General features: G+C 43.0%; 1 protein-coding gene across 3 annotated transcripts in view; it reads right to left on the bottom strand.

The window, feature by feature from the left end:
• Positions 1 to 18,733, bottom strand: part of LOC308092576 (periphilin-1) — a 64,693-nt gene that overhangs the window by 19,882 nt on the left and 26,078 nt on the right. For all 3 annotated transcript variants that reach the window (XM_080438558.1, XM_080438559.1, XM_080438560.1), the window contains one exon: positions 7,015 to 7,155. In XM_080438558.1, the coding sequence (XP_080294684.1) occupies positions 7,015 to 7,155 (141 nt within the window). The remainder of the gene's footprint in view (positions 1 to 7,014; positions 7,156 to 18,733) is intronic.

Below are 18,733 nucleotides of genomic sequence, written 5' to 3'. Positions count from 1 at the left end.
ATGCTCAAAATCTGTGTGTGTGTGTGCGTGTGTGAGTCTGTAGTTCGCGCATCTCGAGAACTGTCCGTGTCCGACCTACCAGCATTAAACTTGGCGTGCGCGTCGCAGACGACCTAGCGTCAGTCGGTCGAATAGGCGGTTGCCCAGAACCGCCGATCCGACAGATACGTATGCCCATATATGGGACCGACCGACTTCAAACTGTGTGCATATCACAGAGGACCCGAGGCTGTGACGCACCGAGCAGGAAGTCGGTCCGATTTAGCGGATCTCCCAAAAATATAAATAAAACCACACTGCCCATATATGGAGTATGCTGATGTCCTAAATATGACAATAGACAATAGTCTAGACATAATTGGGCAAGTCTGACACGGAACTCCATATATGGGCATATAAGGGACACAGACAGACAGATACAGAAATCTCCATATATGGGCTTAAATGGGACACAGAGACAGACAGGTACAACGGGTATCGCATAACTGGGCAGGTATGCATTCTTAACTTACATGGTCCCAAAGCAGGCTGTGCACCGGTCTAGTATGATGCGGCGGAGATAAAGGAATTAATTGGTCTTGCCTTTGCCCTAAATAGTGGACTGGAATCAGCAGATGCAGCACAGTTTTGTAAACATTACATGAATGCTGTCGTGTCCTGCTTGTTCTTTATAGGCCTACTGACTGAATGAGGGTGGTAGGCTGATTGTCCGGCATGTTACAATGAAGCACCTTTCAATGTTAATTACATTTTATGTGGGAGTCAATATCGATCTCTGCATTGAAGGTATACTATATGCAGAGATCGTGTTTGCACATATACGTGTCTGTGTGAGATTAGTAGTAGTAGTAGGGGTAATGGGCGGGTGGTTGTTTCGGGCCGTTCTTGTGCGTACTATCTGATCAAATCAGGCACCGTGAGGTGTGTGTGACTGGGACAGGGGCTGGGATCGGTAAGGTGAAGTGAAACTCCACACTCCGCTATACAGTACCTGCCCCGAGGGGGAAAATGAGGGGGTCTCCATTTTCTGCTCTACCTGCTACTTAAGAGTAAATTAGAAGAACTGTAGTGCCTCTAAGCCCTCAGACGTCTGAAGATCGCCCACCTTCCCTTTCTATCTCATGTCTCTCTCACACCAGGGTTATTATAGTTAACACTAAAACTAATAAAAACTAAACTAAAACAAAGCATTTTCATAAAATAAAATAAACTGGCAAACCGACTTTAAAAGGTAATTAAAACTAACCGAAACTGACACACATATGACAAGATATGACATTAGGCCCATGTCAAAACGAAATACTAATAAAATTTAAAACTATAATAACCTTGTCTTCTCCATCTTCCCAAACAACAGCCTTGCTGAACTAGCTACAGCATGTTCAGATAGTTACCACCACACACACAGTACACAGGTTCATCCCTGCATCCCTGGCCCACATTATGCACTCTATACCAGGGGTTCTCAACCTTTTCAGGCTGTGACCTCCCAACATAATCATATTACCCCTGTGACCACTAAGAACACTAAGAAATGCCTTCATGTGTTGCCCGACGATACTGGGCTACAATGAGAAACTGGCAATAGGCTCTGTGCATACCTGTAGTCCTGGGTTTCCTGGTGGCATACCTGTTTCCGGGTCAGTTTCCCAGCGCTGCGCTCGATTGGCTCGGCAACAGATTTAATCCGGAAGCACATCCGCTTCCGCACCAATCAAGCAAAGCTATGGGAAACTGAACCAGGACCAGAAACGGGGTACTATGCCACCCTCAGGAAAGCCAGGACTACAGTTAATGTATATACACAGAGCCTATACAACTAAATATCTAACTATTCACTCCAACTTACGATGATCAACTTGCATGATATTTCTGCCTGGACAAACTGCACCGCAGAAAAATTATGCAAAAACACCCACTGTACAACACGCGGGAGAAAAGGGAGACGAAAAACACGATCGCGAGAGTGACGAGAACCTTGACAGAAATATCTCCGACTGTGGGAGATGTTTGGACTCAGCCCGATGCTTTAATGTCTGCAGATGTCATGTCAAGCAAATCCACGGGCCCCACATAATCATAGTGTTCAACACGGACCGCAAGGAAGCTCCAGACTCATGACTCGTGCGTGTGTGAGTGAGCCCAGGGTCAGTTTCTTCCAACAACACAGCCTGTCTTTTGTGCTCACACAAAAACAACCTGAGTAATTTAACCCCCCCCCAGAGTGTAAAGATGGACACAAAAGGGTTCATCTTTACACTCTCAAGAGTTAAATTAACCACTTTCTTCAACCTGGCATCCCTAGAATTGTGAAAATAGCTGGTCTACAAGCTCACAACGTGTCACATCGCGTCACATTGGGCAAGTATAAAGGGCTTAAGTTGATAAAGGTAGGGCAACAGATAATGGAAATAAGATCATTTAAAAAGTGACCCTAAAAGCAAGCAGAACATCACCAGTAGAGTAAGCTGCTAGATGTACACTGTACTGCCAGAACATGGTACAATATTGGCCTATAAATGAACATTGTAAATTGGCATTTAAAATCAGACATACCGGTATTTGCAATGCTGTGACAGGAAGCCTCTCTACTGTAAAATGGTTAAATTAAATGTGTATTGATGATGTAAGTATCCTTGATAGGGAGTTGAGTTTAATTATGTTGCACTTCCTCCACTCCAGTCGGTCCTGAAATCACAAAACTGCTCAACTGAATGTTGGGTGTAGGGCAGATGTACTGTAGCTGTTCAAACACCCAGCACTCAGGATTTTGCTGTGCACACGCAACATGTCAGGTCTTTTTTTTTTAAGGCTATATTGGATGTTTTTCTCGCCTCAGTTTAACATTGGGCTGTGGGCGACTCTCCATGCCTTCTTGTGAGCGTAAACTCCGTCCGTCGGAAAACATTTCGCCCAACTCTGAGAATAATTGTGGCGGAAGGAAAATTGGTTCCAGGTTTGAAGATGTGAGAGGAAACATGGTTCTAAACGAGACAAAAGTATGCGGTGCATGTCCCATAGCCCAAGCACCCCTCCAATCACTTACAATTGATTATGTTTGCCATCTTTCAAAACAAAACCTCGTCTAAGCTTTTTCCAGGCTACAGGGCTGTGCTGACACTGATTACATTTTCACCTCATTATGTCCCATATACACTGGTTTATACACTTTGAAGCTTCAAAGGGAGAGAGGAAAAAAGGACTTGTCGTAACGAACAATGAACTCAAATTAAGTGATTTCCCTCGACTGTAGTTGAAAGACTGCGAGCTATCATGGGCGCGCATGTACTGTATATGCACAGGAGTATGTGTGCAACGTTTATTTATATATGTTTTTAAGAGGAAAAGCATCACTCCACATTTATTATAATAATACCAAGGAATCTAGGAAGGAGTGTGTCCTAACAGGCTGCTATTCTCAGAGAACTCCTCCCTTGTTACTTAAACAGGAAGGGACGCATTTGACCCTGAGCGAGCTCTGCATGTTGTGAGGCGAGGTTGTGGGAAGGGTTCTGCCTAAGTTCACCTCTCAGCAGCAGGAGGGTCCGATCCCAAAGCCTGATACTAGAGAGGGCCACACATGACGGGGACCGGGCCCTGGAGAGACAGCATCACAGAGGGCCTTAACCCATTAACTCATTCACTGCCTAGAACGACTAAAACGACTTTTGTCCTTTAAGCCCCCACTGCCAAGAACGACTAAAACGACTTTTAATTTTTTCAAAAAAAAAAAAAATCTTTTTTTTCTTTTTTTTTTTTTTCTTATTTATTTATTTAATTTTTAACCTAAAGACCAAGGAGATATGATTTGTTGAAGATCTAGACTCCAATCCACTTCCTTGTTAACTTAAAACTTAAACATTTTGTATCTTGGCTCCTGAGTACTTTTTTTTTTAATTGAAACATTTCTGGCAGTGGGCAAACGCAAAAAAAAAAAGTTCTGGCAGTGAATGAGTTAAGACCGGGAACGCATCTGTGTCATTTTAGATTTTAGCTATAGCCATTATTTTATACTTTGACTATTCATAGCAGATATACAAGCTCATAGCGCGGCACCGAGTGCCGCGCTATGAGCTTGTAGATCTGCTATTTTTGAATAATCAAAAGATGATCTTACGATAGCACACACACAATGAAGGGAGAGGGAAAGAAGGCAGAGAGAATGACATGCGACACAAATCTTGAGTTGGAATCAAACCCATGACATCGCGATTATACGGCGTGCAACTGGTTTGCATTTTCTATATTTCTCCACCTACTTAAAATTTATACCAAATCAAATGTTAAAATGGTAAACATGTGGCGCCAAACAGACACGAGAGGGAGGATTTTGATGACAAAGAAGGAATATAAACCCAACCAAGTTTGTCATCAGTTGTGCAATTACGGCAGTATGTCAAGTAAGCCAAATTTACTGTGTCAAAGCATAATTTCTGTTTTGGTTCTTATTCCCTTTTAGAACACTGAAAACACAGACAGAAATTATACATTATACGGCAAGCCCAGTGACAGAGTGAACTCAACTGTTGTTGAAAACACTCCCACACACACTCGAGGAGTGCCAAAATCCTAACTAACAAGTGGTGTGTATCTGGCCCTTGACGCTCCGTCTTAGCGGTAAAACGCTCATTTAACCCATTCATTCCGGGAACGCATCGGTGTCATTTTAAATTTTAGCTAAAGCCATTATTTTATACTTTGGCTGTTCAAAAATATCAGATATACAAGCCTGTAGATCTGCTATTTTTGAAAAATCATGAAAAGTTGTGCAAATCTTTGAATATATATTTTTTAAAGCGAACATTTGTCACTCAAATCTTTGCTTCTGGGGGGTGCCTGGAACAAAATATTTAGCGGTGGGGGTCCGCGACCAAAAACATATAATTTTGGGGGTCCCAAAAGTTAGAGAGCCACTGATATTATAGCAACATACGGTTTTCAGAAAACTGTTAGGATTTAGAAGGCATGTCAGGTGATAAGAAGTGGCTCGCTAGCTCCTCATGCATTGATGGAGGCATGAGCTCAGTTCTGGGCTCTCCCTAGGCTGGCAGAGGGAGAGTAGCGCCCAGGATTACAGAGGCAATTGGCACTGAATTTTTGGCAAAAAAACAGGTTACAAAATCGTGGGATAAAACATTTGTAGACGCGTTCAAGGATTGAATAGGTTAAAGTGAGATCCAGCAGAGAATGGAGTGAAAGTGCATCGAGGTTCCAATGTGTGGGAGGCAGGCTTGCCCCTTCAGCATGGAGCTGAGTAACGGCATTGGGATCTGAGCCATCGCTCATCAGCCTTGGTAGGATTGCAGACCCTGTGCCAAGCTCCTTGCCCCAACCATCATCAACCCCACTGTCTCGGCCCCTGTCAGCCTGGCCCTCTCCTCTCCTCCACTGCACAGTGATGGATCAGTGCGTATTTAGCCGAGCCTGGGGCAGATGTTACAGTAAAAAAAAAAGGCAGTACACTACAGGCTGGTGCCTCCAACCGCGGCTGTAATCTGGTTAGGAATGGCAGCAGGGTAAGCATGCGTGTGCTAATGCCAAGAGACGTACCACACTGTGGGTGGGCCGCCTTGCATCCTGCAGGGCAATTCCTGCCCTGCTTTAACGGGAACAGATAAGTGGTACTGTGGCATACTGCAGTGAAGGAGGGAGGGAAGGGAAGGGAAGAGGAGGGCAGGACCCAAAATGCTAGGCGGCCGTGTGGCTCATCACGACCTGAGGTGCTTATAGGGCTTTTTTTCCTGCAGACTCATCCTCCTTTCTCACCACCCAATAAAGAGACTAGACTGAATCTAAACCTAGTATATACTGTATATGGCTTGCTGGACCGTGTATGAAAGAAATGCTGGTGGGCTTTGAAATGTGCCTGTTCCAGACTGTAAGAGAAAATGTGCATTCGTTAAGTGCCTGTGTAAGTAGCTCTCTCTCACTCTCTCTCTCTCACACTCGCTGAATCTCTACTTGCCTATCTCTCAGGCATGTGGGGTCAAAGTGGGGTCCGGGGACCACCAGGGGTCCTCAAGGGGCTTCCAGGGGGTCCCCAGACAAATGATGGATAGATGGGGACCAAATGGACCCTTGTTGGGCTGTAACTCTGAGAGTGTACAAATGGAACCAAATGGACCCTTACGGGGTCCATTTGGTTCCATTTGTACACTCTCAGGGTTATGGTGGTCCGTGGTCGAATACAGGGGGTCTCAAAGTGGGGTCCGGGGACCCCCATGGCCCTATCTCCATCAGCTATTTTCAAATACATCTTGACATTCTTTAAAATGTTGGAATTAGTTTTTGACATTTTTACCACCACACATTTTGTATGGGGTCCTTGGCACAAACTATTTTCAGATGGGGGGGTCCAATACACATTAAATTGGGGGTCCTTGACATGAAAAAGTTTGAGAACCACTGCTATATGCTATCGCAGTTGTCCAAAACTATGACATCATTGTTTTTGCGATTTTGAAAAAAGGTGTGGCGCTCAGGGTAGGAGGGATTCTCATACAAAATCCTCTCCTCCACATCATCAGTACCCATACCATAGGTGGGGTTGGCGAAAGGGCCTTTCTGTGTGGAGTTTGCATGTTCTCCCTGTGTCCCCTCACAAAAACATGCAGTAATCCTGGTCTCTATACTGCCTCTGGTCAGCCGGGGCGCCTGATGGAGGGGAAAGGAACTGGTTGGAATAAGGTGTTCCTTCCACGCGCTACGTCCTACCGGGGTAACTCCCTCCTGTCAGGTGATAAGAAGGCTAGTTGGCTCTCATGCATTGAAGGAGGCAAAACCTCGGCTCTGGGCTCTCCCTAGGCTGGCAGAGGGAATGTAGCGCCCAGGATTACTTAAGACAATTGGCACTGGGTGAAAAAAATGGGGTTGCAAAATCGTGGGATAAAATTTTAAATAATAAAAAAATAAAAATAAAGAAAGATTGAGATAAACAGTAGGAAAGCCAAAGCACAGTCATAAAAACACTCACTGCAAAAAGAGTACAGTCAAGACGGTCGCAAAACTAATTACCTTCTCGATTTCAAAAGCTTTAGCTGTTATGGCCTTGGCTCGACGGGCCTTTAAGTCTTCCTCGGGTGTCAGCTTCGGCTCCGTGCTGGCCACCACCATCACGTCGTTCTCTGGTTCTTTTACAGATGCGGGGAGTTCCTCCTGACGGGCCAAAAGGTTAAAGTTCAAGGGTCAAGAGAGCTCAGGTCACCTGGTTTAGAATTGGGCTCTGATTTCAAAGTCTGCAGCACACAGTAAACATTAAAGCTCTGACCTGTATACATTTCACCAGTGGTGGAAAGTAACTAAGTACATTTACTTAAGTACTGTATTTTTTTTCAGTTATTTGAACTTATCAAGAGTATTCCAATTTTCAATACTTTTACTTCTACTCCACTACATCTCAGAGGCAAATATTGTACTTTTACTCCACTACAATTATTTGAAAACTTAAGTTACTAATTACTTTTTTGTTTTTGATTATTATTACAAAACATACATTAACCACTTCAGCCCTATATACATTTCTGCCATTTGAAAATAGCCGATCTACAAGCTCACAATGCTTCGTGATGCGACGCGTTGTGAGCTTGTAGATCGAGCTGGTTAAATTAACGAGCTGGTTAATTTAGAGAACCACTGTTCTAAACCAGGGGTCTTCAACAGGGGGTCCTCAGAGTTACTATAGGGGGGTCGCCAAATTTGAAAACTTGTGAAATGGGACATTCTGCATAATGAGTACTTTCTACTTTTGTACTTTAAATATATTTTGATACCAATACTTTTGTACCCTTCTCAAGTAAATTTTTTATTCCGGACATTTACTGCAACAGTAATTTCTACATTGCAGTATTGATACTTTTACTTAAGTAAAACATGCAAGTACTTTTTCCACCACTGAATTTCACATCAAAGCTGAGCAGTGGTGCAACAAGTACTCTGTTAGTAAAAGTAAAAGTCCTATATTGAAAAGTTGACTTGAGTAAAAGCACAAATGTATTGGCATCAAAATATACTTACTGTACCAAAAGTACTAACACTTTTCAAAGTGTGTCCTTTTCCCCCCCAAAATAGCTGATCTACAAGCTCGCGATCATGCGACACGTTGTGATCTTGTATATCGGGTATTTTCAGCATATTTTCTATTAATAATCCAAACGTCCAAAGCAACTAGTAATAAGAGCTGTCAACTAAATGTAGTGTAGAAAAAAGTACATTTACCTCTGAGTAATGTAAAAAGTAACAAAATGGAAATACTCCAGGAAAGCGAAAGTGCCTTGAAATTTTACCTAAGTACAGTACTTAAGTAAATACGACTGAATTTGAGAGTAATTGATTGATTGATTGAATACTTTATTAGTCGGACATTAAGGCTAAAAGGATAACACAAAAAAGTCCTGGGGACTTGTTTCCATTGTGGTCCTATGTATTCAATTAATCAACATAGCATAAAGAAATTACACAATAACATGTCATCAACAAATACAAACACTATGGGCCCTATCTTGCGCGCTGCCTTACCCCTTATCTGTAACTGACTTTATTCAACATGTTGTTGGGCCAACACATAAACATGGCCATACCCTGGACTTGGTGATCACTAAAGGTTTGAATATCACTGTTGTCAGTATTATTGATAAGCCCGAACTAACAGACCACTATTTATTGTGTTTTAATATGACTGTCTCTGATCTAGGGAAAAACAATACAGAATATACTATAAAAAAACGTTTTTTTAGCTCATCTGCAGCAAACGAGTTTCCTCGTCATCTGACGTGTGTGCAGGTGCCCCCCCTACTTGATGCTCCCTCAGTGAATGATATGGTTCAACATTTTAATCTCAAATTAGAGTCGGCTCTCGACATAGTGGCTCCTATGAAAACTAAAAAGAAACTTAACTCTAGAGTAACACCCTGGATCGACGAGCACATGCGCTCACTCAAGAAAGAATGTCGTAAAGCTGAGCGAATTTGGAGAAAAAACAAACTCACTGTCCACCTAGAGATCTTTAAGAAGTCAACAGTGGCCTATAACAAAGCACTGCGCTTGGCAAGGCAGGCATATTTTTCACGCATTATCAATGACAACAAGCAAAATGCCAGAGTCTTATTCTCTACCATTGAACATCTCTTAAACCCCCCCCAGGCTTACAAGGAGTCGCTCCCTGCTTCTAAAGCTAAGTGTGATGAGTTCGCATCCTTTTTTGAAAACAATTTTTTTAGCATTCGAGCTGGTATTATGAATGCTGCTGCTAGCACTGCAAATGCGGCAAATGGTGCATGGTGCAAAAATGTAGATCCCTCCAGAGGAAGCCTAATATCATTCTGCGCAATTAATGAAGAGGAACTCCGTAAAACTATATCACAGATGACATCATCATCTTGCTCACTGGATGTAGTACCCACCCCGTTTCTCAAAGAGGTTTTAGACAGTGTTATTGGAGATATCCTAAGAATTGTAAACAGCTCTCTACTTTCAGGCGTCTTTCCAGACTCACTGAAAACGGCTGTAGTCAGGCCGCTACTCAAGAAACACAACCTTGATCCATTGGTGCTGGGTCATTATAGACCAATCTCAAATCTGCCATTTTTGGGCAAGGTCTTAGAAAAAACTATCTTTCATCAACTGGATGTGTTCCTACAGAACAATAAGGTTCATAACAAATTCCAATCTGGCTTCAGGAAAGGTCATAGTACAGAAACAGCATTTTTTAATTAATGATCTTAGGGTGTCCGCTGACGACAAAAATTTATCTGTTCTCCTACTCCTTGACTTAACCGCTGCTTTTGATACGATTGATCACACAATTCTACTACAGCGTTTGGAGTACTGGATTGGTTTGTCAGGCACAGCCTTGTCTTGGTTTCACTCTTACCTAACAGGCAGAAGCTATTTTGTCAGTCTAGCTAACTTTGACTCAGACAAACACAACATCTGTTCTGGTATTCCACAGGGCTCAATTCTGGGTCCCTTATTGTTCTCCCTGTATATACTACCGCTGGGAGAACTCATCGCCGATCACGGAGTGAACTTCCATTTCTATGCTGATGATACCCAGCTGTATCTTTCAGTAGCTCCAGACGACCCCTGCGCTCTAGACCCATTGTTGACCTGTCTGTCCAGTATAAAATGCTGGATGAGTGAGAACTTTCTTAAGCTAAATGAGGATAAAACAGAAGTTCTCATAATTGGTTCCAGTGAGCAGAGAGAATCAATAACAAGTAGACTTGGTAACCTGGCTGTAGAAAGTAACACCACAGTAAAGAACCTGGGGGTGATTATCGATTCTGAATTGAATTTCAATACACACATTAATCATGTCACCAAGATTGCTTTCTTTCATCTTAGAAATATTGCGCGAATTAGAGACTATCTGTCGTTAGACGATGCAAAAACGCTGATCCACGCTTTTGTTTTCTCTCGGCTTGATTACTGCAACGCACTCTACTCTGGCCTGCCAAAGAAAACAACTGACAGATTACAACTTGTTCAAAATGTGGCAGCCAGAATTTTAACTAAAACCAGGATGAGAGAACATATCACTCCAGTTCTAGCTTCACTACACTGGCTCCCGGTTGTTTTTAGGATTGATTTTAAAATTATTTTAATAGTTTATAAAGCTCTAAATGGTCTGGCACCTTCCTACCTCTCTGACTGCCTAGAGAGATATGTTCCAAACCGGGCCCTCAGGTCTTAAAGTGCTGACCTGCTCGAGGTGCCTACAATGACATATAAAAAATACGGTGAAGCAGCATTCTGCTTTTACGGACCGACAGTGTGGAATAAACTCCCATTACACTTAAAGGGATACTTCACTTTCACATAAAATAAACATTTAAAAATATATTAAAAATAAATGAAAAAAGTAATGGAAAAATCACGGCCCCCTCACGCATTAGAGTGTCCTACTAATGTGTGAGGGGGCCTTTATTTTGCCATAACTTCTTTCATTTTTTTTTTATATATTTTTTTTATGTTTATTTTATGTGAAAGTGAAGTATCCCTTTAAGACAGGCAGCCTCTGTCGATAGCTTTAAAGCACAGCTCAAGACCTATTACTTCACTCTTGCTTTTAGCTGATTCTTTGGTTGATTTTTAATTCCTCACTGTATTCCCTATTTTAACACATCCACCGCCAGAGGTTAATCTCATAATGTACTCACCAGTGCCAAGGTGTTTTTGTTGTTTTTTTGTTTTTTTCATGTCGCCATAGATCTTGTTAAAATCCTTAAGATTGAGCCGTGAACGGTCTGTTTACATCCGCGAGATCTCCCAGTGAAGACCGCATGTCAAACGGACTTCCATGACTGTAGTTAGAGCGGATTACGTTAAACAGTGAAATGCGAGGAGAAAAAACTACAGGAAGAGAATTGAGTTTCAGTTTCGTCTGTAGAATGGGAGCGGGCGTGATCGTCGAAACCGGATCCCAAATAATTCTATTTCCTGTCATCAAACCGGAAACGGAAGTGGATCAAAAAAATTCCGAAAGTGCACCCGGACCGCGCATGCGCGAAAAGACCGCAGCCCGTAGGACTACGGGCTCGGCGCTTAACCGTTGGATTTAACGGCCCGTAGAACTACGGGCCCGGCGGTAAAGGTGTTAATGTTGTTTTATGCCTTTGCTTTTGCCTTTGCTTTTATTTTATTTTATTTTATTTTTGTTTGCTTTATTGTTAAATTGGTTCTAACTGTAATTGTATTCTTGCTCTGTAAAGCACTTTGAGCTGCATTTCATGTCATGAAAGGTGCTATACAAATAAAGTTTATTATTATTATTAAACATTTTTGCAATTTTTTTACTGTTTTGAAAAACAATAAAATAGTTCAAATAAAAAAATATATAATAGTTCAAATAGCCGATCTACAAGCTCACAACGTGACGATGTAGATTGGCTAGTTTAACTAGTTAAATATTTTTTTTCAAAATAGTAAAATATGGCAAATATTTCAGTCACACTTGGTCAATATGAATTAAGTGGGCTGTAATGCACATAAAGTGCGACTGCTTGGGCCAATCACCCACCCAGCCGTAAGAACAAAGATTACAGAATCTGAAAGCAGAAGTAACCGTTCCCACTTGAGAGACAGAGATGGACAGCTCTGGTGAACGCCCTATGCCCCTCAACGGAGTAAAGAGGATTAAGTAAGTCAATGCACATGAAGATCTAAACATACTGTATGTGTTTTGGGTGGAAAATAAAAGACTGAGAACAACCGGTGCTTATACGGTATAGCAGGGGTCTTCAACAGGGGGTACGGGACCCTTAGGGGGTCTTTAGAGTTACTACAGGGGGTCCGTTTAAAGTACTTATTGTAGCAACTACTTCTTCCCGCTATTCAAAAACCATTTAGAAGTGGTGCTATGAGGCTGAGCTTCGGCAGGAACTGTGTGACGCGTTTCCAAGCAAAACCAGAAAACTTATTGCAGTTAAAGGTGATTTATTCATACAAAATAATATGGTCCAAAAAATGTTACTGAAAATTAGATTAATGAAATGTAGGCTAAACGCCCTAAACGTATAAAGCAAAACGGTCAACAGAAAATATTGAGCCTAGCTCACCCCCATTCTCTCACTGAAAACCCAGCAGCCTGAGACACACACCTGAAATAAACTAAAAGGTAATGAACAGACACACAGCAGGAGCTAATCAGTCGATTACTGTGGGAAGTGGGACATCAAACCAAAGCGTGGGAAAAAACTAACAAAAATAAGATAACAAGCAAAATATACATTTTGGCCCCTACAATACCGGCCCCTAATTATTATGCAACAAATGATAATTACACAATCGTAAGTGGCATTCAAAGCAATACGAAAGCGATTTTTTTTACGCAAAGTCTTCTTTCTTCTTTCTTCAAGAACAGTGTATAGTGTAGTGAGTGTAGTGAATCAGTATAGTGTTTCAAGGGGCAAAAAAGGGGCAAAGGTCAGTGTCAAGGGCAAGGGGTAAAAAGGTGAATTTCAAAGTCAATTTTCAATTATCTTCCGTCTCCTGTAGCAAGCAGATTTTGGTGATGGGTCTGTTCAAAAAGCCGGTCTTCGTCTTAATTCGAACTTGACGTACGAGTCCTCTTCTGTCCAGAATGGTCTCCACAATTTTCCCAGTTAGCCAGGAGTTCCGAGGCGCTGAGTCATCCACTATGATCACGAGGTCTCCTGGTGTGAAGTTGCGTCTGATGTTAGACCATTTTTGTCTTTCCTGTAACTGGGGAAGATATTCTTTGACCCATCTTTTCCAAAATAAATCCGACATATATTGAACTTGCCTCCACCTGCGGCGAGCATATATGTCTTCCTTCTGAAACTGTCCTGGTGGCATGGAAGGTGCAGTCTTCAGAAGCAGAAGGTGGTTCGGGGTAAGTGCTTCAAGGTCATTGGGATCTGTAGAAGCCTTGGTGATCGGTCGGCTATTGAGGATAGCTTCAACTTCACATAGAATGGTGTGCAGACTTTCCTCATCAAGATTTTGCACATTAAGTGTGGAATTGAGCACCTTTCTCACCGATCGAATCAGTCTTTCCCAAACACCTCCATGGTGTGAGCCAGCAGGGGGACTGAAGATCCAATTGATTCCTTTCTGGAGCATTGCATTGTGAATTTGGGCTTGATTCCAACTTTGAATCGCCTCCTTCAACTCACGTTGAGCTCCCACAAAATTGGTCCCATTATCAGATCTCAGTTCTTTCACTTGACCACGTCTGGCTGTAAAACGGCGAAGGGCATTGATGAACGAGTCTGTTTCAAGTGATGATGCCACTTCAATGTGAATCGCTCTTATAGCCAAACATGTGAATATGACACCATAGCGTTTCACAATACTCCTGCCACGTTTCACTCCAAAGGGTCCAAAATAATCGACTCCAACATACGTGAATGGAGGTTCATCAGGAGAGATTCTGTCCAGAGGCAGGTCTGCCATCTGCTGTTGTCCAGGTATAGCATTTGTGCGGCGGCAAACAACACATTTTGACATGATTCCTCTGATCGCAACAGTAGCACCAGGAATCCAATATTTCTGGCGTAGTTTGGATAACATGTGGTTGCGACCACCATGTCCCACCTGTTCATGGATATGCCGAAGAATTAGTTCTGAAACGTGAAACTCTTTGGCCAATATGACAGGATGTTTCGTTTCTTCTGGCATTGCAGCCCTGCTAAGTCGGCCGCCCACTCTCAATACATCATTGTCCAGAATGGGATTGAGTTTATGAATGTGACTAGTCCTCTTGACATTCATTCCATTTTTCAAACTTGAGATTTCATCTGCAAATCTCTTCTTCTGGCAAAAGCAGATTATCTCCATCTCAGCGGTAGCCAGTTCTTCAACAGTGAGACCATGGTAGGTCTCAAGATTTCTTGTCTCCTTCTGTGCAGATCTCAGAGTTCTCTGATGGATGTTATCTTTCTGAAGCTGAGCAGTGACATTGCTTGCTTGTTTCTTCTTTCTGCTACGGTTGAGAAGCAGTCCTTTAAGTCTGAGCATCCAAGCTGCGGCCTTCTTCAAACAAGTCCAGGATGAGAAGTAATGGATGAAGCGAGTTGTTGCATCCACTTCTTCAGATGTTATCTGAGCAGCATTTACAGTTATGCTCCTGACTTCAGAGTCCTTGGCTGAGATTTCTTCCAAGCAGTCAGGATTCTGAGGCCATTCTTCCTTGGGACGAAGAAGAAACTGAGGACCTGACACCCATATGGTTTTCTTCAGAAAGGATTTCACTGTCAAGCCTCGTGAAGCCATGTCTGCTGGGTTGTTAACAGAGTTCACATATCTCCACTGTGGTGCATGTGAGACTTTGACGATTGCAGCAACTCTGTTTGCCACAAACGTTCGAAATCTTGCAGTCTTGTTGTTGATGTATTTGAGCACAGATGTGCTGTCGGTCCAAAATACAGAGTCTGCTAGTTCCATCTGCAGCTCTTTTCTCAATAGTGTGTCCATTCTGCTTGCCATGGTAGCAGCAGTCAACTCCATTCTAGGGATAGTAGCTGGTTTTAACGGAGCCACTCTTGCTTTCCCCATCACAAAAGCACAGTGTACCTGACCATGGTTGTCATGCAGTACAAGGTAAGTAACAGTCCCATAACCGTCTTCACAAGCATCAGCGAAATGATGCAGTTGAGCTGATGTTACTGTTCCAAAGCTGGTGGGTTTGAAGCATCGGTCAACCTGGAAATCTTCCAACATATGAAGATCTTGAATCCAACTCATCCATTCCTGTGCAATGGAATCTGGAATTGCATCATCCCAACCAATCTTTTTCCTACACAAATTTTGCAGGATCTTCTTTGCAGTCAAGACTACCGGTGCCAACATTCCTAGGGGGTCATACACTGAACTGACTGCAGAAAGAATTCCCCTTCTTGTGAGAGGTCGGTTTTTCAAGAGGATTTTAAACTTGAAGACGTCCGATTGTACGCACCATTGTACTCCTAACACTCTTTCCACAGGCAGATCGTCATGATCTAAATCAAGGTTCTTCACTTCCTTTGCTCTCTCCGTTTCAGGTATGACAGCCAAGACTTGACGACTGTTACTCATCCACTTGGTAAGTAGAAAGCCTCCCTTGAAACAGATTGCTCGTAGTTCATGATACAGTGCTATTGCATCTTCCTCTGTAGCTGCTGACGTCAGGCAGTCATCAACGTAAAAGTTGTTCATGATGGTATTTATGGCCTGAGCAGTGAACTGGTTGACGTTGTCCTCAGCACATTTCCTAACGGAAAAGTTTGCGCAGCTGGGCGAGGAAGTTGCTCCAAATAGGTGTACGGTCATTCTGTATTCCACCATGTTCCGACAGTAGTCTCCATCTGGCCACCAGAGGAATCGTAACAAGTCACGATCTTCAGTTGGTACTTTCACCTGGTGAAACATTGCTTCTATGTCAGCAGCGATGACAACCGGTTCCTTACGGAATCTGGCCAAGACTCCAATCAAAGAACTGGTCAGGTCTGGCCCCTGTAAGAGCTGAGAGTTCAGTGAAACCCCTCGAAACGTCGCTCCACAGTCGAACACCACTCTGAGTTTTTTCTTTTGTGGATGAAAAACCCCGTGGTGTGGTAGATACCACTTTCCTCCGTCACTGCGTTCCAAGACATCGTCCGGTACCTTCTCAGCGTAACCTTTAGATATCATGTCAGACACGAACTTGGTGTATTCAGAATGAAAAGAAGGATCTCTATTGAATCTTTTCTTCAAGTTCAGTGTGCGTTGTTCGGCAACACTTCTGTTGTCAGGCATGCATATCTCCCTTTGCTTTAAAGGTAGTCCAATACAATAATGGCCATCGACAAGTTTAGCAGATGTTGAGACTAAATTCAAGAACTGTTGGTCTTCTCTTGAATGTTCTTGGTCATCTCTGATGCACTCAGGAAAGTCAATCTTGAACTGCTGTTCCCACAGTTGATCAAGTTTCACAACTGATATCCGGTTGGCATTTATCACTGACTGCTCCTGAGCATCATCACTCTTTCCATCTAATGGCCCATTAACTGTCCAACCAAGTATGGTTTTTACAGCGTACGGTCCATCTCCCACACTCCGGATGACATCTATTGGCTCCAGTGCTTTTGGTACGTCTGAGCCAATCAGCAGCTCTACCTCAGAGTCAAGTTCAGGTAAGTGAACATTCCTTAAATGAGGCCACTGATCGATGTCATTTTGCTGTGGGATGTTTCCTTTGTTCACAGGCATAGTCCTCTGCGTATATATGCCTGGAAGATTACAAAAGTCGCTGCTGTTCAGTCCAGCCACTTCTAGGCCTGAAACAATGTGTGTTTCAATAACCTTCCTCTGACCCATAGTTCTCAACAAGATATTCGATCTTCTTCCTTGAAGGTTGAGTTTAGCCATTAGCCCCACTGTACAGAACGATGCCGTGCTACCTGGGTCAAGGAATGCATATGTATGCACTGTTGTGTTCCCTTTCCTGGCCTTTACCTGAACCGGCACTATTGCAAGCTTGCAGTTGTCTTCACCGGCCCCAGTAAGACCACTTGTCAGCACGGAAGCCATGGCTCTGTCTTTGGTGGTTTCCTTCCCTTCAGCTGGGTCTTTATTAAATTCCTTGGTTCTTTGGTAGATATGTAGCATTCTGGGATGCTTCAAACTACAAACGCTGCAACTGAGTCTCCTTTTGCAGTCTTTACTGATGTGTCCTTTGCACAAACAGCCAAAACATATTCCATTTTCTTTTAGAAAAGTGCATTTCTCATTGTGTGTCCTCCTTTCCAATTGTGGACACAGTTCAAGAGCATGTCCACCGTCACAGAATAAACAGCTCTTCACAGTAAACTGACTTTCCTTCGTTCCTTTTTCTTTTGCAGCCATCACAGTGGTTGCAAAGGTACTTCCTTTTGTTCTGGGAAGCGGTTGTGACCTGAACTTTCTTGTGTCCTTACTCACTGGAGTGTCTTTGATGTCACCAAAAATGGGATCCGTTATGATCTTGACTTGTTTTTCAAGAAAAACGACAATGTCCTTGAAGCTTGCTCTTCGGTCGTGTTTTTCCTGGAAATCACATACCACAGTCCTCCATTTATCTCTTAGTCGGTAGGGCACCTTCTTAATGATTATCAACAAATTAGAAGGCATATCAAGCTCATGCATGTAGTTGTCATCCTCCATGGAATTACAACATCCCCGTAGGAAGAGAGTATATGCTTGCAGAGCTTTAGTGTCATCAGGTTTAATTGACGGCCATGAAAGAGCTTTCTCAATGAAGGCTGTAGCGATTTTATGCTCATTGCCAAAATGCTCTTTCAGTAGAGACTTAGCCTTCCTGTAACCTCTATCCGACATCATGTGTAGGCAACTCCTCACAAGTTCCCTTGGTTGTCCTCGGGTGTACTGTTCCAGATAATAGAGACAATCTGTGGGATTTGAGTTCTTGGTTTCAATGCTATGTTCGAATGATTTTAAGAAAGTGTGATATTGAAGTGGGTCACCATCAAAAATGTAAACTTCCTTCTTGGGCATAGAAGACAGACTCTGTTGTTGTACGAGTAAAGCTGTGATTTCGTTTTGTTTCTCCATGACAGAATATATATTATTGTTGTCTTGTTCAATTGGACCTGTGGTGCCCATCTGGCTTGCCAAGGGTGCTGCAGTGCGAGACCGGACGGGCGGAGCCACATCTCCCCCGGTGGCAGTGACCACTGGCACTGATGCCCCAACAGCCATTGTTGTTGTGTTGGCTGTCAGTGAATGGACCGGAGCCACAGCGCCACCTGTGGTTGTTACAGTTGGTGCTGGTGCCTGCCTGGCAACACTGGGTTGTGAGGAGACCTGTCCCAGTGTGGGTTGTGAATGTGGTGTGGAAACAGCTGCCTGCTGTCCCCTCTCAAAATATGACATCATTCCATCTGTCACTTTAGACTTAATAGAAACACCAGATCTCCTTGAACCTAGCACCTTCATTTTTGCTACATTAGCAGCCATGCTTGTATCCAGCTCCAGCTGCTCCTTTTGCCTTCTTAGTTGCTCATTTTGTCTTCTTAGCTGCTCCATTTGTACCTCCAGGTCATGTCTCTCCTGGATCATTTTTTGCTGAACAAGGAGAGCAGCCATTTCTGCCTCAGCTTTCAAACGTGCTGATGCTGTACTCGAAACTTTAGATCCCTTTGTTTTCTTGCTTATATTTGACGCACTGTCCTCAGGTTGAATTGTTTCCTGTAGGTCAAATATTGCAGATGTTGCCTTATGTGACTTAGAAGGGTGCTGTTGAGCATTAGTGTGTGGT

This window comes from Gymnoscopelus braueri (genome assembly GCF_963280865.1).
Source record: "Gymnoscopelus braueri genome assembly, chromosome: 9".
NCBI lineage: Eukaryota > Metazoa > Chordata > Actinopteri > Myctophiformes > Myctophidae > Gymnoscopelus > Gymnoscopelus braueri.
Note: the sequence above shows the minus strand (reverse complement) of the source record. Positions and strands in the feature narration are given on the sequence as shown.